This window comes from Gopherus evgoodei, chromosome 4, assembly GCF_007399415.2.
Source record: "Gopherus evgoodei ecotype Sinaloan lineage chromosome 4, rGopEvg1_v1.p, whole genome shotgun sequence".
NCBI lineage: Eukaryota > Metazoa > Chordata > Testudines > Testudinidae > Gopherus > Gopherus evgoodei.
The window spans coordinates 51,479,978-51,501,983 of record NC_044325.1 but is presented as its reverse complement, the minus strand read 5'-3'; the positions used below and the strand labels follow the sequence as shown (position 1 = coordinate 51,501,983).

The 22,006-nt window shown below is 44.1% G+C and overlaps 1 protein-coding gene across 3 annotated transcripts in view; it reads left to right on the top strand.

The window, feature by feature from the left end:
- AKAP6 (A-kinase anchoring protein 6) overlaps positions 1-22,006 on the top strand; it is a 404,712-nt gene that overhangs the window by 159,654 nt on the left and 223,052 nt on the right. For all 3 annotated transcript variants that reach the window (XM_030559312.1, XM_030559313.1, XM_030559311.1), the window contains exons 3-4: positions 1,541-1,792; positions 6,670-8,472. In XM_030559312.1, the coding sequence (XP_030415172.1) occupies positions 1,541-1,792; positions 6,670-8,472 (2,055 nt within the window). The remainder of the gene's footprint in view (positions 1-1,540; positions 1,793-6,669; positions 8,473-22,006) is intronic.

Here is a 22,006-nt window from a genome sequence, read left to right as displayed (position 1 = left end):
TCTTGACCAGATTTAAAGGCATGGTGTTAGAACAGGAGTGGGCAAACTATGGCCCAGGGGCCCCATCCAGCCCTTTAGACATTTTAATCTGGTGCTCGAGCTCTCGCCAGGGACTGGGGTCCGGGGCTTGCCCTGCTCTGGCACTCCAGCCAGGGAGCAGTGTCAAGGGCTTGCCCCACTCAGTGCGGCTCCCGCAAGCAGCAGCAAGCCCCCACCCCCCAGCTCCTATGTATAGGGGCAGCGAGAGGGCTCTGCATGCTGCCCCTGCGCCAAGCGCCACCTCCGCAGCTCCCATTGGCCAGGAACCACAGCCAATGGGAGCTGCAGGGACGGCATCTGCAGATGGGACAGCACGCAGAGCCGCCTGGCTGTGCCTTCATGTAGGAGCCGGAGAGGGGACATGCCGCTGCTTCCGGGAGCTGCTTGAGGTAAACGCCACCCGGAGCCTGCACCCCTGACCACCCCCCATGCCCCAACCCCCTGACCCAGCCCTGATCCTCCTCCTGCCCTCCAAACCCCTCAGTCCCAGCCTGAAGCACCCTCCTGCATCCCCAACTCCTCCTGCCCAGTCCCACCCCAGAGCCCCCACCTCATCCCCTCCTACACCCCAACCTCCAATTTTGTGAGCATTCATGGCCCACCATACAATCTCCATATCCAGATTTGGCCCTTAGGCCAAAAAGTTTGCCCACTCCTGTGTTAGAAGCTAACTAACCTGTTCTAAAAGTCCAGACAAGGCAATGCATACTCATAACTCCTGTTAGCAAAGGAGTTCAACACTGCTTATGTTAAAAGTACTCACTGATTTGTCTACATTTGCCTTTTTGCTTGCCGCATTCTGACAATGCACCTTTAAATCCTAGTCCAGATAAACTCTCTAAATGAGTCTTTCACAATGAATGTGCCATTAATCTGTAGTTTAGAGTCAGTGAAATCTATTGTGCTGTATTATTTACTGGAAGTTGTTCCAGTAAGCAAAAGGGTAAATCTTTAATTGGACATCATAGGATGTCTTCTACTCACATTAATATACCTGATCAGCTTGCTGATGACTTAACCCTTTCTTTGCTGCATAAAATACTGTGTATATATCTAGATTCTTACTGATTTAAAATGGCAACTCTGTTTATACCTATTTTGTTGGGAATGGCACAAATCAAATTATTTACATTCTGATTTTAAAAAAAAAATCAAGAATAGAGATCAGTTGGGTCCATCTTAATACTTCCATTGTAATCGCTATGGTTTAAGATGTCATCTTCATAGTGCTGTTTTTCTATCTATGATTCATATGATCTTGTTGTGCCATCTTTACTTATTTTATGCTATCTCTGTACTCAGTGAACACTCCTGCCAAATAGGACAGCTGCTTGTTCAGTTGTTGTAGCATTGCTATAAATAAAAAAGAGAATCCTGTATGTATGTATTACATTATTCTTCCTATCTAAAATCGCATTTTCTGCGTTAGCCAAAAAGCAGAGATGATCCTTTATAGAGCCTATGCCTATAGCTAAAAGTATATTTTTCTTTTCTCTTACAGGATATATGTGAAGATATATCTGATCACGTTGAACAAATTCATGCTCTGTTAGAGACAGAGTTTTCCCTGAAGCTTCTGTCTTACTCTGTCAACGTGATAGTTGATATACATACAGTGCAGCTTCTCTGGCACCAGCTACGTGTTTCTGTTCTGGTTCTGAGGGAACGCATCCTACAGGGACTACAGGATGCCAATGGAAACTACACCAGGCAGACTGATATTCTGCAAGCATTTTCTGAGGAGACAAAAGAGGTATGAGAAATAAATAGTCATTTACTTTTGTAACATTAATCCCTAGTCATACTAGAGAATTAAAACTCATCTACCCAGCTACTAGTTTAAAAATTGCTAGGGTGGTTTGTACTTCATACAAAGATTGCCAATGCAGCCAAATATACTTGAGGCTAATGGAATAGATGTTGTCATCTTAAGTTTCTTCAGATGACATCCATTGTGGTTGAACCAGATTCAAATAAGGGTAGGATCATAGGACCAACTTTTCAAAAACATCCTTTAAAATAGCAGGCAATATTTCCCACGAGCCTAACATTTTCCCCACAGATACACTCAGATTGGTGCAGAGGTGCTTTTGACCTCAAACATCTGATCTAGTCACCCTGTAATTTAGAAGTTCGTATCCAAATCAGAACTTTGAACTCAGGCTCAACTCTAGATCTGTATGTGAAAAGTTCATTTGCATGTGTAAACCAGAACATGGAATTTGTCTTTGTAGTCGCAAACCTTCGGCATGGAAAATTTTATCCACAGTTTCACAGGCCACATTAAAGTTTCCTTTTGAAAGTGTTGTCTACAAACTGCTATTTGTGTTAGCAACATCCCTGCAGCCCAACTCCAATCACACTTTCTTCTAATGCAAGCAAAGTTTGTACCAATTTAATAGGCTTATTAATATAGATGCACTTAACTGGATTGCCTTTTGCTCAGTAAGTATGGTTACTTAATTGATTTAAAGAGACCTTGTCAACTCAAATGTTTTTGAAATAGAAATAAGGTGCACAGTTTTAATAATGAGGGTAATTAACCACGTAAACAACTTAGCAAGAAATGTGATGGATTCTCCATCACTTGAAGCCCTAAAATCAGGATTCGATGTTTTTCTAAAAGATATACTCTAGCTCAATTTTTTTTAATGGGCTTTATACAATGAAATTCTATGGCCTGTGTTATGCAGGAGGTCAAACTAGTTGATCAGAATGGTTCCTTTGGGGCTTATAATGTATTAAATGGATTAATTTCAGATAATACAAGTTTCTGATAAAGTATGAAGATATTTCATAAGAAATTGTAAAAGTTTCTCTACTCTGTGGCTGATGTATATAAAAGTCTTTGCAACAGAGGAAGGGGGTCTTAAAACCAATACTATCAAACATGTCCAGGGCCACGTTTTTTTCTCCCGCCCCCTTCCTGTCTGTACACATACCTGCTGCTATTTCAAATTCAGTTTCAGCTTTGAACACTTTCTTGCAAGTTCTAAGGAAAGGCATGCCCATGAGCACATCCAGAGGAGTGAATGGGAGTGAAGCCATGATGCTGAGGCGCGAGTGTGGTAAGGGTTTCTGTAGCTATGATCTCCAGGCCTAAGGAAGAATTTAATTCCTGCACTAAGAAGCCGGAAGTGCCCCAACTGGATCTGATTACATCTGCTATAGAAACTGCCCCCTCAGAAAGAATGAGCCTGGCTGAGGGGAAGATTTTTCCCCTTAGAGAAGAGTCTGCAACCTGAGTAGCCAGAAGGGGCCTTTGAGATGCTTAGGACTCTTCCCACCTACCCAGGGAGAGATGATCCAGGACTGTAAATAGGGCCATCAAGGGTTTGGTTGCAGCAGACCAGCTCTGTGATCTTACTACATACATTTGGGCTTCACAAAAGCCACTTATTGTGTTTGCCTAGACTGAGCTTGAGGGAGGCCAGAATGAGACTTTTTTAAAGGGGTAGCGGCCTCTACCTGGGCAGTGGCCATACTAGTCTGTACTTCCATAACAAGACAGGAAGTGCAAATAACCATCAACAAAGCAGTGACCCTGCTATACCTAAAATGCTATCAAATCCATAAGACAAGTAAATAAATAAGATAATAGAGACCAATAAGTTACTTCTGTGATTTCTGTCAGCAGGGCTGGCTCCAGGCACCAGCATCCCAAGCAGGTGCTTGGGGCGGCAATCTGCAAGGGCTGGCAACCCGTGTGTTTTTGCCCCCAAGCTGCATGCCGAATTGCCACCGCGGACGGCGAGGGCCGTCCATGTGCCATTAGGGCAGCATGCGCGTTTCTGTGGTGGAGGAAATTCAGCGGCAGCTTCTATGTTCAGCTGTCTGCGGCAGCACGGCTTCTGTCTTTCGGCTGAAGGCAGAAGCTGCCACTGAATTGCTGCCACCGCGGAAATGTGTGTGCCGCCCTAATGGCACACGGACTACCTCCGCCATCTGCAGTGGTATTCGGCGCACTGCTTGGGGCAGCAAAAACAGTAGAGCCGGTCCTGTCTGTCAGTATGATAAGGATTGCATGTAACAATAGTAGGTACTAATTTTACAGAGTGGAATGGGATTTCCAGGTTAATGGTATCCCATTAAGAGATTATTTTTTTCTATATTGCGAGACCTTAGATTGCTATTGCTGATCGGTTGTAAAGAAAGGCAAAATGTTTTAAGTTGCAGTGATTTGTTGTTTTTTAAAACTAAAAATTAAACATTGCTTAAGAAAATGGATGACTAATGATTAGAGCCTTGTGCGGATACAAAATTTGTATCTGCAGCCGATCCACGATCCGCAAACATGGTCCGCAGATATCTGCATCCATGGATATCAAGCAGATAGCCACATCCACAGATATAAAGTGCATATCCGCAGATTTGCAGGGTTCTACTAATGATAGCATGGAACCACACAAGCATGATACCTATTTCCCACCCTAAACATTTGAGTATGTTTCCAGCAGTTGCTTTATACATTTTAAGCTAGTTAATATTGCTCTTTGACCTCCTCATCATACATATTTTAATGACTTTATACAACATTGTTCATAAATAATGCAGGCACACCAGTTTCATGACTTACCATTCATTGAATTGGCCCTTCACATGACAGGAACGCACACAATAAAAGATTTTAAGAAAAGTCCACAGATTTAGGTTACAGATAAAAATCTTCCAAACCAATTTTCTACAAAAAACATTTTAACTTAAAGGTTTTTAAGTGTTTATTATTGTTTTATTTATTTATTTATTTGGCTAACACAAGCGTTATTTGTTGTGGACCTAACAATTTAATGATTGAATCGCTGTGTCTTTATTGATTAAGGGACTCCAAAACTAGTATTGTGCAGTATTCAAGGTAGGAAGCAAATCATGAGGCTACTCTTTTGTTGAGACTGCAGCTGTTTTGACTATTAATGGGGGTCATTTGTTGAAATAGCTTTTACTGTGAGGCGGAGACATGATGGCATGTTTTAAATAGTACGTTGCACTTTAATGCCAGCACTTGAGCAAATGTTTGTTTTCATGGCTTTTTTAGTTTCTTTTTGTAATTTTACCTAGCAGGAGTGATTTATCATCTTTACTGATCTAAATAGTGGACTTCAATGGAGTTACACCTGATATAGAGTAGAGTAAATAAGAACAGAATTTGGACCTATGATTTTGAGGTATTTATTCAAATTTGAATATATACATTGAAATTGGGAGATAGCTGACTCCTGCCTAGATGCTGGAACCCTAAATTAGGTATAAAACAAGGTGTAAATAACAAATTGTAAACCAAATGTAATTTTGTGACTGCTAGTATGTCAGGCTGCTTCTAGATCCTAAAATCTTTCCCTTTTTTGCCTGCTCCACTTAAGTTTCAGAACACTCTTAAATATTTTTTTATACGCAAATTTGTCTGGACGCTTAAAATCTTAGTGCTCCATCAGGATTGTTCTCTCAGCTTCTGAGAAAGGGAGGACTGATATTTAGGGGATTGTGGCTGGAGGGTGTGGAAGAAGGGTATTGTAGACACAGACACAGCTTCTGGTAGCAGTACTGTCCTCAGCTAACCTTGTGGCTGTCCCAGTGGATACATCATCAGGAGTTAATGCTGTATGAAGCTAGGTGCAGTCGGCAGCTGCTACTGTGGAAATGTGGGCAAACTCTGCCAATGGCAAGTTGGCATCTGGAAGATCCCTGCTGACAATCAGTAGGAGGCCTGTGGAGTGACTTGGAGGAGCAGCACTCTTATGTGGATATTTCTGTATCCATGGGTTTCAGAAATCACAGATTTCACCAGGTTTGGACACAGATGCTTTCCATCCCTTGCCCACTCTGACCCCACAAATCCCCTCCCGTTCAAGGTGACTAGCACTGAGAGATTCAATGACGTCCATTTTGTGGAGTTTCGGGGTTCCTCTTCCCTCTTGCATTGGTTTCTCTGTGGATGAGTATGACAGAGACTTGGATTTTTAGGGTACGTCTTCACTACCAGCTGTATCGGCGGGTAGCAATCAATTTCTCGGGGATCGATATATCGCGTCTCATCTAGACGCGATATATCAATCCCCGAACGCACTCCTGTTGACTCCGGAACTCCACCAACGTGAACGGCAGTAGCAGAGTCAACAGGGGGAGCCGCAGACGTCGATCCTGCGCCATGAGGACGGTAGGTAACTTGATCTAAGATACTTCGACTTCAGCTACGCTATTCACATAGCTGAAGTTGCGTATCTTAGATCGATCCCCCCCCAAAAGTGTAGACCAGCCCTTAGTTGTAAACACAATAACAATCATACCCATGCCATGACAATGGTGAGCAGTATCTCTTCAGGATAGTTACAATTTGCAGGGTGATATCACGTAGGAGTTAAACATTTCTACGTGCAGATTAACACTTGGCCATTCTGCTGTGCTTTTATTCCCAAATACTGTAGAACAGTTCACTCACTCACAATGTACTGTACAAAGCTCTTTGACAGTTCAATAACAACTGCTTTTCTAGACTGTAGATAAGAATACATTGCCACTAGTTGGATTTGTGACCTTTAGTATACTGGATTTAAGAATTCATCTAGTGAATAGTTACTAATAGTACTAAAAGTGAAATCCCTTTTTAAACGGTCTTTATTTTTTATTTTGTTTCAGGACCGTCTTGACTCTTTAACCGAAGTGGATGACTCAGGACAGTTAACTATCAAGTGCTCTCAAAATTACTTGTCCCTGGATTGTGGTATTACTGCATTTGAACTGTCTGACTACAGCCCGAGTGAGGATTTGCTTGGAGCCCTGAGTGACATGACCTCCAGTCAAGCTAATGCAAAACCACTTGAATCTTGGAACCACAGGGAGATGGAAAAAGACTTTCCAGAGCTTATCAAAAGTGTAGGATTACTTGCAGTAGCAACTGATTCCATTGTTTCCAAGTGCAATGAAGCCATTAATGTGAAAGAAACTCATTTACCTCTTTCAACAGAAGATAAGGGAAAAAGCAAAGACAGCAACACATCATCTGAGCTTTCACTGTTTTCTCCTTCTGGGAAGTCACCTCTCCGTACAGGATCGGGCTTTGAAGATGGCATCTTATCAGATGACAGAAAACCAGTTTCCAGTTTAGAGAAACACGAATATAATCCATTGCACCATCTTGGTGCAAAAAGCAAACAGTATCCACACTGTGAAAACTCAACTCCCAAGAGGTCGATAAGAGACTGCTTTAACTACAATGAGGATTCTCCCACACAGCCTACATTGCCAAAAAGAGGTCTGTTTTTAAAAGAAGAGGTGCTTAAAGATGATATGGAAGTCAGTGATGTAAAAAAACCCACCTCTCTTAGTTTAAAGACTGAAATGAGTAGAAGTACACCCTCATTATTAGATCCACCAGACAGATCTAAGCTTTGCTTGGCTTTACAATCATCTTACAATGACAGTCCATCTGCTGTCAGTCAGTCATATGACTGCTTACATAAAATAGGTGATAGAAGCCTTGAGTACACAATAAACAATCACTTTAAGGAAAATTCCATAAGTCTAGGTAAGTCTAATTCTTACATTTGGAAAGAAAAGCCAAGGCACAAAAAATCACATGATTCTCCTGAGAAGGTGACATCATGCGGGACACCTGTGGGTATATCTAACACAGCTTCAGCAACGCAGGTGAATAAAAAAGGGAGCTCAGCTCTACAAAATGGAATTCCTTCCTGTAACTCTCAGTCCATGGGAGGTGCAAAAACAGATTCTGCTTCCACATCATCTGATACCTGCAATCAGAGAGAACTGAATGGCCAGTCCCAAAGTAAAAATGAACAATCTAGTTCACCAACTCATAGCCAAGAAAGTGCATCTTCAACTGGCTCAGGACCTGTTATCTCCTCCTCACCTGTTCTTCCAAGAAATAGGAGCAAGAAGAGTTACTTATCATCACCAAGTTATGATAATACAAATGGTAAAGTTGTTGAGGCCTGGTATGGTTCCGATGAATATTTAGCACTTCCGTCACACCTCAAACAGACTGAAGTATTGGCTTTGAAATTAGAAAATTTAACAAAACTGCTGCCACAGAAACCCAGAGGAGAAACCATTCAAAACATTGATGACTGGGAGCTGTCAGAAATGAACTCAGATTCCGAGATGTATCCAACATATCAGATTAAAAAGAAGCACAAAAATTTGGGTAGGGTTTCACCAAGCTCTTCAAGTGACATAGTATCCTCTTTAGGTGACAGCATTGAATCTGGGCCTCTGAGTGACATTCTTTCAGATGAAGAGCTTTGTGTGTCTGCATCTTGCATTAAAAAATACATAGAAGACAAGTCAGGAAAGCCTATAGTGACTGTGTCCTCTGAGAAAAATGAGACCTCTGCCTCAAATAAATCAGCTTTAATTCAACAATTGATGCAAGATATACAACACCAAGACAATTATGAAACTATATGGGAAAAAATTGAGGTAAGGCCAATGCTATCCTTAACTGTGTTCTCATGTGTCGCTTCTTCTCAAGTGGTATGAACATATATAAATGAAGGGGCTTTGTTTTTATTTAGATTGACTCAAAATCAATTGAATACTCCCCAAAATTGTAGAGTCAACTGGAAATGTTTCAGTTGATACAAAATATTTTTTTAACTTTTTTTATTTGCCTAATTTGTTTTTAATTGCAGTTTGAATTGTTCAAGATTCCCTCCCTCCCCACCCCAGCCGTTTGGCCCCTGAACTGAAAAAAAATCCATTATTTGCTCAGCTCTAGTAATGAGTCATATTGTAGGTCATATCCATCTGGTCACCAATACTAGAAAACACTAATTACCTGAGGTGGTGCTTTCATGCTTGGCATAGAATCATCCTGTCAATAGAGCTTTTAACATTTCTAAGATTCAGGTACATTTACATGCTGCTTTTGGTTGTAGCACAAAATAAACTAGACATTAGGAAAGCAAGCTGGATTGTAATTAATTGCATACACATCTTGATGTTTGAATGAAGCGGCACTTAATGTACTCTGCCAATTTTTAATTCAATTGCTCTGGTTCAGAGATAGTGTTGGGGGGGGAGGGGCGAGAGGGGGAGTTCCTGATTCTTGCTATATTCCTTGTAGTAACATGTTCTGTTTTATCCTGTAGTGTATTCCTTCCCCTGAAGTGATTTTCTTCCCACCTATGTTGTCACTGCTCTGCTTAGCACAGAGATAACATTATGATTTCCGCTGCTCCAAACAAGTTTTCCCATGTATCACCACCTTACTGTCCCCAAGCTAACTTTATAGTCCCTCTCTAACACTCAGATCTGAAGGAGATAGGATTTCCTTCCAGGGTGCTGGTGGTCTTAGAGTTCAGGGCAGCTGCATTCCCCTGATCTGATTCAGCAAGGGCATCCACTCTAGGCTCCCACGTCCTCTGTCATAACCTCACCTTTCTGTGGTGTCTCTCTCTAGCTCAACCCACCCCCCTGGTTTTTCCCATGCTGCACAGTTCGCTGCCTACATTGTGAATTCTCCAGCAAGTCAGACTGCCTAAGCATGCCTGCTTTGCTGAGAGGCTATACACAGTGTAATTGTCCATAGGTATACATTCATAGAATCGAAGAATATCAGGATTGGAAGGGACCTCAGGAGGTCATCTAGTCCAACCCCCTGTGCAAAGCAGGACCAATCCCCAGACAGATTTTTGCCCCAGATCCCTCAAGGGCCTCCTCAAGGATTGAACTCACAATCCTGGGTTTAGCAGGCAAATGCTCAAACCACTGAGCTATCCCTACCCCCTACACACATCTTTTTGTAAACAGGCACACTTATTCTTAAAGTGAAAGCATTACAGAGAAAACATACTAAAATCAATAGAAGAACTTACTTGCATGCTAATAAGCGTAGCAGACATCACTCCAGTTCCAACAAGGACTCTGGCAGATGATCAGTCCTTCAAGCCACACCAAGAGCTTCTTCCATGGTCACAAGTTCATAACAGCTGTTAGCTCAGAACTCCATCAATCTGTGAGTCCTTCCTTTATATAACTAGGGGCTCTGGTCTGGTCCTCAGGTGATCAGCAGGCAAAAGTCCCCTACTCAGGGTGAATGGTCAGAAGTCTGAGTTCTTGTAGAACCGGAGGTTTACATTGTTTCAAATAGTCCTTTGAAGCTCATAATGCTTCCCAAGTTTTTTACATTACTCATGTCCCTCCTCCACCCCCAGAGACATTACATATGATCCTACAATAATACATAAAAATCTGTATTTTAGGAATTCATTGTATTAAAAATACTTCAACTTAATCCAATAAGATTTGTCCAGGATATTGCAGGAAATTGCCATGGAAGTAACTCATTTTAAGAAAGGAAACAAAGGAGAGAACCTGACAGCTGAGGAAGAAAAGGGCCGTACAGAAGAAAAAAATAAACCTTGGAAACAGATGGGTTGGTGGGTTGTATGGAATCTGCAAATAAGGACTTGTCCACAGTACTACTGAAATAATATAGTGACCACTGTGTTTAAACATGGTGATTGCTTCCAAGGTTCTGGTATGGTATCCTTGGACATTGGAGAGGGATAGAAGGATATTATTCAAGTCATGCTAACCAAATCATCCAATATATAATCTTTTGCTTGGTTTTGTAGCATGCCTGTCAGGAAAAAAGACTGACCCAATCTCTTTAGAGAATATGTGTTAGAAATGTTCTAACACAGGCTCAGTTGTGAAAGAGGGCCAAGTAAGAGTGGGACTTCAGATAGAGAAAGGCCAATTCCAAAGTGTATAATCTGCCCAGCCTAAGGAGAGAGATGTAATAAAGAATCATGTTTGTATTTCATCCCAGAAGATGTAAACTGATCCATTTGGCTTGAAAAAAACATGTTGGGGGGATTCTGAATAAAAATGAATTTGAGATACACCTCTACCCTGATATAACATCACCCAATATAACACAAACTCGGATATAACGCGGTAAAACAGCGCTCTGGGGGGCGGAACTGCGAGCTGTGATGGATCATCACGTCAGCATGTCTGGCTCCAACACACAGCTCTGAGCGGCTTGTTAAGGGTGCCGGGCTGGGGCCGAGGGGTTTGATAAGATGCAGAGGGTCTCGGGGAGTGGTCAGGGGATAGGGAGCAGGGGGAGCCACAGCCTGAGAATGGGAGCTGCCGTGCAGAGGAATGTCACACAGGCTCCAGCTGGCGCCAAGAAGTTGAGGAAGACAGGTCCATGCAGGGAAGTTGCGGATCCAGGGCAGGGAGAGGTGCCTGTCCTAGATGGCGCTGTGCAGGTGCCCCCATCCTGGTGGGCCTGGTGGCAGGCAGCGCCAGACGAGCTCTCCAGGTCCATAGTGCGCCACTCTACCTGCCCACAGTCAGGGGCTTTGTGCACTCCAACAGGCAGCTGGCCACGGCGTCATCACTGGAGACAGGCTGCATGGGGCTCTGCAGAGGAAAAGAGACACGCTGAGTGCAGGCATGCACAGCAGGAGCCGCCCGCCGATGGCTCACCCTACCCTGGCACCACATGGGCATGAGGCAGGGACCAGGCGCACGCAGGCACCTCGGGCAAGGCTGCCTGCCCTGCTCCCCCTCGCGGGCTCAGCTGCTGCACCAGGCTGGGTGTGCTCCATAGATAGGGCAGCGGCCACCAGGCCAGTTCCCCCTACCCCGCCCCGTGGGGTTTGCCCCAGCTGATGTGGTCGAGTAGGTGTGAGACCTTCCGTATGCCAGGTCCCTGGGTCCTAGCACCCCTGTCCCAGTGCAGCACATGGCTCAGTGTGGGAGTCCTGGGGGTGATTAGGGATGAGGGGTTGGATGGGTCAGGGGTTCTGAGGGGTCAGTCGGGGTGGGAAGTAGGTGAGGTTCAGAGAGGGGACGGGGCTATTTGCTGACTATTAATAACGGACATGCTCGAGGCCAAAGCAAGTTCGACATAACATGGTTTCACCTATAACACAATAGGATTTTTTGGCTCGCGAGGACCACGTTATGTCGGGATAGAGGTGTATGTTCTCAAATGTTCCACCAAACAGAGTATTTTAAAAGAATTCTAAGGTCTTGCCAAATCCTAGAGTACCCTGACTTCTCCCATCCATAACTAACAATTCTGCGCTGCCTCTTCCCCCAACTCTGAAAAAATTATGCTTTATTTGCAAATATTCACTTTCAGATTTATTTGTATCTATATATTGAGCCAGATTTTGATCTCAGTTATACCAATACGAACTGCTTTGGTGAGTTACTCTATTCTGGTATGATTGAGATCAGAATCTGGCCCAGTATATTTAAATGACTGAGCAATGTGAACAAGAATTATTGTTCTTAATTGATCTATGTTGCATATGTATGGCTGAATAATGGAATAGAAGACTCCTCCTTTTTGTGAGATTATGAATCATCATAAACAAAAACTTCTCAGACACAGAATACCTATCTCACTCACAATCAAGTTCTTTCTTCGTTATCTCACCTCATAATTCACTAATCTAAACACAAAAGCAGATGTGCACCATTTCGTTTTTATGCTCATTAGTCTGCATTTTGTTGCACAGCAGACGTAATTTAACAATACAAGCCAAAGAACAGGAAGCTCTTTTCAGTGTGCAAGTATAAATGTCTTACTGCCACATTTCAACAATAATTCAGTAATTCCTCTGTGAGTGACATTTTTGTTCTGGAGAGTCAAATCTGAATGTAAAGCTTCATTAAGGACAGTCAAAGACTGGTGGAACCAGTTCTAATAATGAAACTTTCTAGCCTAATACTTTTTATTTACAGCTGTCGTAAAATAAAATTATAATGAAGTCCATCCTTCTTTTTGAAGGAACAGCAGCCTAGAAATGAATAGAAGCAATATTTTAGCTAGTGTGACTAAAAGAAATGTATAGGATATATCATTATAATGGGAGATATTTTGAACTGGTATGAACCTAGCTCTGACCTCACAGTAAAGAATTTGTTGAACGTATGTTAAATAATTTATTTGAAGCCGCCTTCTCTGTCCCAGTCATGCCAAGGCTGTTCAGCCCTTTCAGAAATCTGGAGAACGTTTCTGCATACTTCCAAATTATTCAGATAAATTTTGCCCAGATACTGACACGGTGTAAATATTTCTTTCCACCCCCACACAACATCTGCTTGATTTGAACTGGCCAAATTACTAGTTAATTGAGCAGCAGAAATATTTTTTAGTTTATTAATAATGAATATTATTAAAAATGTGAAGTACATAGGGAAAACTCTCCTCACAACATCATTTGCTACATATACATTCTTTATTTTCCTCACTCATATCTCTAGCATCCAAGATAAGGTCAGTTGTTGTACGAAGGTTTGCTGTTAGCTTTGTCCTCTGTGGCATGCTGAACCAAAATTCTGTGGTTGGACCCTTTGATATCTGCAGCATGGGACCCCTGAATTCTGTGGTGCATTGGAATTTCTGCATCAGTTCCAAGTACATTCAGAAATAACTTTTTGAAATCAAATATGAAAATTAACTGTACAAAATGCTCTATATTCCTTTTATTGTGCCAGTACAAAACTTTTTATTAGTTTTTTTTCCAACACCCGCTACTCAGCAGTAATCAGAATTCTGAGGATTTTGATACTGTCATTCATACTAAATGAGAATACTGTGAAATGGTCACTAATTTCCTCATCTTGTCTGATTTTCTTTTTGGGAGGGGGGACTGTTGCAAGGCTTGTATATGCAGGTCTCTCCACTTGAATGAAAATACATCTATTTTTCATGCGTGTGTGTGCATATGCACGCACGCCAATGTCTGGAGCAAAATGCTGAATCTTTCCTGTTGGAGAGATTTGCTTGCAAAGAGGTTCACTTGTTTCAGGTACCATTTCTGGATTATGCAACTGAAAACCTACTGGTTCAGTTTCCCAAGTACAGTTCCTTACTGCTCAGCCAGTCTGCCTACTGTCCTGGTTTCCCTGGACGTAAGAAGCTTGTATATGTAGACCCCATCTCTCCAGTTGATGCAAAATCTTGTGAAACCTCCTTGAGCTGCAACTGTTCTGTGGTTCGCCTGCTGCATCTTTTCAGCAGACTTCCATTGATTGCCTGGTGCTTCGCCATATGTTAAGAAGAGGAGAACGCTGCTCTGACTGTCCCCATGCTGAGTAATGAACACCCCTGAGACTCTGCATAGAGAGCAGGATACATGCTCCATTGATTCTGCCAGGGCTAGGCAGGGGAACACCTCTCACAGGATAGTTCCCCTCCCCACCTCACACAACTGCAGATCTTAGATTGAGCCTGAGAACTTCCAGTGGGGCAGAGAGTAAAGACCCCATGCAAATAAGTGGGAGGGGGACAGGACATCAGTTTTGCTGCAAAGGGGGTGTGGGAGAAGAACCACATGATCAGTTTTGTGGAAGAGTGGGTACTAGAGAAAGGGGAACACAGTGTAAACCTTACTGGAGGTGATTAGTCTGTTGGGGTAAGGTTGGGTGGATGATGCTGTATGGAAGTATCGCTTACTGAGTGGGTCATTACAGAGGATAATTGAGCTGTGGGGTGTCAGAGTATGGGTTGATGGGTTTGGTGGAGCAGAATGTGTTTTGGAGGCCAGAGAAGTAACTGGGGAGGCTGAGGGGAAAATGAAAGGTAGGGGTAGGGATTTGAATGGGAGTTTGTGAGGGGAGGAGTGAAGAGAATTAGTTGATTGAAAGGTATGAGGGGGGAGCAGACAGTTGATTAATTAGGGAAAGGATGCGTGTAACCCTTCTGCCCCTCTGAGTTGGCAGCAACAAGGGCCGGGTTCAGTATCCAGGGGTTCCGTTTCAATAACACAATGCATAACCGGCTCGAGCCCCCACCCAGTGACCTGGGACACTCACATACCACACCCCCCTGGGCGCCTCTAGGAGGCAGTACTTCCCCTCTCACAAGCACAGAGTCTGAGTGTAGCAAAATCTTTTTAATAAAGGAAGGAATCAATGCGGCATCCCATTGGAGAAACACCACAAACAGGGTTATAATACAAACCATAAACAAAAACCCACCTCCAAGTACGTTTGGCACTGTCCTTTTTCCCTTTAGGGTTTTAAGTCCAATCACCCCAAAGTCCAACAACCCAAATGTCTCTGGTCAATGCCACCCCAGAGTTCGAGAGTTTATCTGTAGAGGTCCATCCCCCCAGCCTGGGTAGAAAAGGGCACCTTACGTGGTCCGGGGCCAACTGCCCTGCATCTCCGTGGGTTCTGCTTCTGCCTTCTCCACGAACTGCTCCACTTTACCAGCTGCTCCACTCTGCTCCTCCAGCCATCCTCAGAAACTGCTCCGCTCCACCAGCTGCTCTGCTCCATGAGCTGCTCTGCAAACTGCTCGGCTCTGCTCGCTCTGTGGGCCGCTCCACCCGTCCGACAGCTACTCCGCTCTGCCAGCCGCTCTGCTGCCACCAGCTGTCCCGTGATCCGCTCCAGCCGTCCCCGCAACTGCTCCACTCCACCAGCTGCTCTGGCTCAGGCTCCCCCACTAGTTAGCACAGTACTCAGTGCTCTCAGCTCAGTTATTTCAGCTCTTTAGTGATTTCAACTCTTAGTGATCTCAGCTCTTAGTGGGGGAGCCCCAGTGCTAGTGCACCATTAGCCCAAAGTGAGTTCAGCTCAGTAACCTGTATTTAGATTCTTGAGGGAATAAAAAAAAATCAACTCTGACATTCCACAGTGAACCCATGTCCCTTGTCTAGCAAGTACCACCCAACTGAGGGTGAGTCATTTGTCACCAAGCAGTCCCACAGCTCGGCAGTCTGGGATAGGGTAGGCGTGCCTATGCAAATACACTCTCTGAAATTCTTTCCACCAGATGTCAGGGTAGAGCTTATCCTGACTCTGCTTACATCCGTATAGCTTGGACTGGGGCCAGAGGATGAATTGGGGTTGCTGATGGGCAGGCATGGGCTAAGGGAAGCACAGAATACATTGAGGACTTGAGCAGGGACTGATACTAGATTAGTCTGGGGAAGCAGATCGCTTAATAGAGGGTCCAGGATGATGAAAAGAACTGTTCAATGAGGCTTGTGGACATCAGGGAAAGAGGTGGATGAACTGATAGGGCTGAAATAAGTGGAAATCTGGTTGGGGATATTAGATTGATGGGTCTTGGTACTGGATGACAGGTAAGGGACAATAATGGATGGACTAATTGAGCTGAGGGAGAATGAGAAGGAAGTGGAGAGCAAGAGAGAGGTGAGCACCCCTGTAATGGCTGAGGGCAAGAAAGAGAGAATAAAGAAACCTTGGAAATGAAAAGACTATGGGAAGTGGGTAGGAACAGGCAGACAGAACAAGTCTGTGGTCTGAGTAGTTTCTACAGTGTATTGAAAAAGTATCTTTGCTTCTTGTAACAGGACACAAATGTGTGATGTAGTCATTTTGATGTTGATATTCTCCTGCTTTGAAAGCCATCCCTAATTCTGAACACGGGAAGAACCCGTGTAAGCACTGGGATGGGCTAGCTGCCCAAATACAATCCCATCCAGGGCCGTCCTTAGCCATAGGTAGAATAGGCAGCCACCTGGGGCACCGCTCTGTGAGCGCCTGAACAAACGGGAAGCAGTGGAGCATGTAAGAGCAGGGCTGCTGGGTCCTAGAGGGAGCCGAATGCAGCACAGTCTGAGGGAGGGGATTGGCTGCTGGTGTCTCTGGGAAGGGGTGGGGGAAGGAAATCACCTGTGAGTGTGACTCTTTCCCCTGGCGTGAGGTGAGGCAGGCTCGGCGGCTCTGGCAGTATCCTTTGTTGTCTCCCATAACATCCATTCTTCTCTCTTCTGCCCCACAGAGCACCCACCTGTTTCTTCCTTCCCCCCCCCCCCACAGAGCACCCCTCTCTTCCCCCTCCCCTCCATCAGGACTGGGTTGGTGAGGTGCTGGGGGGGAGGGGAGGCTGGCTGGCTGCCTGCTGAGGAGTGAAAGTGAAAGTAACTCACTTCCTCAGCAGGCAGCCAGGATTGGAAAGGTCACACAGGGCTAGACTGGGGATAGCCAGATAGCATGTGTGAAAAATCAGGACAGGGGGTTGGGGTAGGGTAAGCAGATGTCCCATTTTATAGGGCCAGTCCCAATTTTGGGGTCTTTTTCTTATATAGGCTCCTATTCCACCCCACCCTCGTCCTGATTTTTCACACTTGCTGTCTGGTCACCCTAGATAGGGGTAATTTGTACCTGTATAAGACACAGCCCCAAATATCAGGACTGGCCCTATAAAATCAGGACATCTGGATCTGATCACCCTAGCTGGGGAGCGCATCTCTCCCCTGGGCTGGCAGTGATCCATCTCATCCGGGGGGAGCTGCACAGGGCAGGATGAGCTGCTGTGGCTCCATGGGTGCCCCATCCCTGAGATCAGATGCTGTTCTAACTTTACCATGGTCCATTGGGCTGGTGGTCGTGCCCATTGGCGTGTGATCGGACCTGAGGATTTGCTGCTGCTGTTGCTACTCTGCACCCCAAGAGATGGATTTTGGGGTCCTGCAGTTTTCCACCTATCTCCTCTTCTACTGCAGCTGTTGGACCAGCAGGCTGGGGGGTGAGCCAAGCATGAAAGCAGTACTGTGTTGCCATTTAAAGTGTCACTTAACAACTTTGCCAAAAATGCTTGCTAACAATCCTGAATTCAATTTCAATATTTTTTTTAAAAATCAATATCTTAGCCAAAAAAACAGAAAATTAAGTTGTTGACAATTATTTGTGACAAGTTTGGTATGGGAAAGGGAGTGGGCCAGTTTTCATCAGAGAAACAAAAAATGTTAACTGACTTTCCTATAGCCCTGTTACTGCTAAATAGAGCCCTCCAACAACTGTAATATGCTCATCTCCTTACTAGTGTATAGAGCAGGGGTCGGCAACCTATGGCACACGTGCCAAAGGTGGCATGCGATCTGATTTTTGATGGCACACAACGGCGAGCTGAGCAGCTCAGCCCGCCACTGCTCTGGGGTTCTGGCTGCTGCCCCACTGGCACCCAGGGTCCCGGCCCCCGGTGCCACTCAGCACCCACTGCTGGCCTGGGACCCCCAAGGAACCCCAGGCTGGCAGCAGCTGAGCAGGCCAGTGGCTGAGATCCCGGCTGAGCCACTCAACCCACTGTCAGCCTGGGGTTCCATTGACTCAGCTGGCAGCGGGCTGAGCAGGACTAAATTCAACGAAATAGGAAAGCAAGAGCAACTAATGACAAAGTGCAAGAGCCTAGAGCAGTGGTCCCCAACCTTTTTCGTCTGGCAGGCGCCAGATGAAGGACCGTGGTGGCGGACAAGCACCTGCCGAAATGATGCCGAATTTCAGCAGCATTTTGGCAGATGCTCGTCCTCCGGCCAGTACGTGGGTGCACTGAGAGGCCCCTGCAGACGCCGGGGCACCTGTGGGCACCGCTTTGGGGACCCCTGACCTAGAGAGCCTCCTGAAACACGGTGATCATTTTGATTTAAGTGGACTTGAACTGTGCAAAAAATTGAGTTGTTGCCACATGCAAAATCGATGATGGACATTGTACAGTTTATTCATACCAGCAAACTTGTTGACATATATCCTAATGTGTACATTGCCACTCGTATTCTACCGACAATTCCTGTAACAGTAGCATCAGGAGAACGGAGTTTTTCAAAACTAAAGCTCATTAAAAACTATCTCTGCTCTACAAAGAGTCAGGAACACTTGCCTGGTCTTGCTATTCTTGCAATCAAACAAGACATCACTTTGTCTTTGTCATACAATGACATTATTACTGATTATGCAGCCAAAAAAGCCAGAAAGATTTATTTTAATTAAAAACTAATCCTTGTTTCAATACCTCTTCATATACATTTCCAATAAAATGTTGACAAATTAAAAAAAATGATATTTGCATCATTCTGTCAAATCAGAATTTTTTCTGTAGTGCTACTTCTTTAGTGCTAGTCCATCAGCATTACAGTGTGCTTAATTAAGTTAAACTGGTTTTAATAACATGCATGTGGCAAGTTTTCCAATACTGTAAGCTTATGTTTTTATTGCTAAGAGCAAGACAGGCACGGGGGCACCAGTTTAATATTCTCGCCTGGAGCACCATAAATCCTAAGGACGGCCCAAAACTTTAGGTATGTACTTGGGCAGCTAGCCTGTCCTGCTTCTTGTGCTGCTGTTGCTACATTTCTATTTTTAACATGCTAGCTCAATCAAAGCTAGCACAGGTATCTATACCCAAGATGCAGATTATACCTCCAGTTCCAGTGTAGACATACAAAGTGTGACCTGTTCACTGTCCATTTGCAGTCTGTCCAGATCAAGATGTTTGACTCCATCTTAAGTTGGCTCCATGGTGGCAGCATCTTTTTCTATTATCCTGCAATAGGTAATTCTTTGTCTTCCACATCTTCTCTTCCCTCCAGGTAGGATCCAATTTGAGACATACCTTGTGCTTCTACCTCAAGATGGTCTGATGGCATGGCCAAGCCACCATGGCCATCTGTCTGATTATTAAGTCTGCAGTCCACTGATCCATGCAGCAAAACACTTCCCCACAGATTACATAATCTCTCCAATGAGTTTACAAGATTCTTCTGAAAGCACACTGTTGGAATGCATTCATCTTTCTGTTGTATACCTTCACCATCTGCCATGTTTTCCAGGTGTACAATAGAGCTGGAAGGACAATTGCATTGTGCCAGCTCATTTTTATTATTGGGACAATCAAAATAAAACAAAGGAAAGTAACACCACACAAAGCGGAGAGTATGTGTGATATTAGAAAGGTTAGTACGGGGTAGGCAAACTATGGCATGCGTGCCGACTTTCAGTGGCACTCACACTGCCTGGGACCTGGCCACCAGGCTGGGGAGCTCTGCATTTTAATTTAATTTTAAATGAAGCTTCTTAAACACTTTAAAAACCTTATTTACTTTACATACAACAATAGTTCAGTTATATATTATAGACTTATAGAAAGAGACCTTCTAAAAATATTAAAATGTATTACTGGCACACGAAGCCTTAAATTACAGTGAATAAATGAAGACTCGGCACACCACTTCTGAAAGGTTGCCGACCCCTGGTTAGTAGATATAGCAGGGAAGGCACATTTCAAGCTGCAGCTTAGCAATAGATGTGAAAAGTTAGACACTGACAATGGCAGTTTTTCGAAGAAGTATGTGTGGATTACAGACGGAATGAGAAAAACTAAGAAAAAAGAATGACTCCAACCAAATACATGAGGCTTGTTGAAGAGAGGAAAGAATTAAGAGAATTCAACAAGAACAAGGCAGCAGTTAAAGAGTTATTTTGAAACAAGAATATATGGACAAAGAGGAGGAAGTTTGAAATTTTAATCAAAGGAGATAAGAGAATGAATGGAAAATAAAGCAAGAGAACCTGATGAGGTGTATAAGAAAGGGGATTCTAAAAAGCTTTTTCTAGTATCTAAACAGCTAACATCACAATTCTTGAACTGTTGTGGTATTGTGAAGGGTACAGATGGTATGATTTTAATCGCCAAGGAAGGACTGAGATCCCGTTGGATGGAACACTTCCAGGCTGTGCTTAATGAGTCAGAACACTAATGCAAAATTGAGAGGTGTGAAGAAATAACCAACATACCTATATCACTAGAAGTAATAGCTTTTGAGAAAGTAATTCAAGCTATAAACTGAGTCAAGAGAGGTGAAGTACCAAACTATGAGAGAGATGCTGAAATGTTAAAAGCTGGGGAGGAAGTGATGGTGAACTACACGTGCACGTTGTTCAGAATGGTTTGGGGAAAGGAGAACTGTCGTAAAGATTAGAGAAGAGCTGTCATCTGTAAAATCCCTAAAAAGAGAGGCTGACCACCTTATTTGTGATAACTGGAGCAGGGTGACACTCCTATTTGTACCTGGAAAAGTGTTTTGTATTGTCATTTTGAATAGGATAAAAAGTTGATGAAGTACTCAGGGAAGAACAGCCTGGATTTCAATCCAGTGGGTTATATGCATACCAGATTTAACCTTGAAAAGACTTACTGAGAAAGGCTGAGGCTTGGTCTACACTATGCGTTTAAACTGATTTTAGCAGCATTAAACCGATTTAACACTGTACCCGGCCACACTACGAGGCCCTTTATATCGATATAAAGGGCTCTTTAAATCGGTTTCTGTACTCCTCCCCGACGAGAGGAGTAGCGCTAAAATCGGTATTACCATATCGGATTAGGGTTAGTGTGGCCACAAATCGACGGTATTGGCCTCCGGGTGGTATTCCACAGTGCACCACTGTGACCGCTCTGGACAGCAATCTGAACTCGGATGCAGTGACCAGGTAAACAGGAAAAGCCCCACGAAATTTTGATTTTCATTTCCTGTTTGCCCAGCGTGGAGCTCTGATCAGCACAGGTGGCAATGCAGTCCCAAATCCAAAAAGAACTCCAGCATGGACCATACGGGAGGTACTGGATCTGATCGCTGTATGGGGAAACAAATCTGTTCTATCAAAGCTCCATTACAGAAGATGAAATGCCAAAGCATTTGAAAAAAAAATCTACAGGCTACACAGTGTTGCGTGACAAGCGTAACGGGAAGCCAGAGACTCAAATGGACACTCATGGAGGGAGGGAGGGGGTACTGAGGACTCCAGCTCGTCAGTTTACCCCCACACACACGTGAAAGAAAAGGGAAAGAAATCGTTTCTTGACTTCTTTGAATGTCACCCTATGTCTACTGAATGCTGCTGGTAGACGCGATGCTGCAGCAGTGAAGAGCAATATCCACTCCTCTCCCCTGCCCAGTGGCAGATGGTACAGAACGGCTGGTAACCGTCCTCATCATAGCAACTGGGGGCTGAGCTCCATCAGCCCCCTCCCTTTCCTGTGTAAAGAAAAGATTCTGTACTGCCTGGACTTATCATAGCAGTGGCATGCTGGGCTCCTCTCCCCCACACTGCTTAATGTCCTGCCTGGACTGTCATAGCGGCAGGAGGCTGCCTCCCCCTCATTTTATCTCACTAACAAGTCACTGTTTCTTATTCCTGCATTCTTTATAACTTCATGACGCAAATGGGG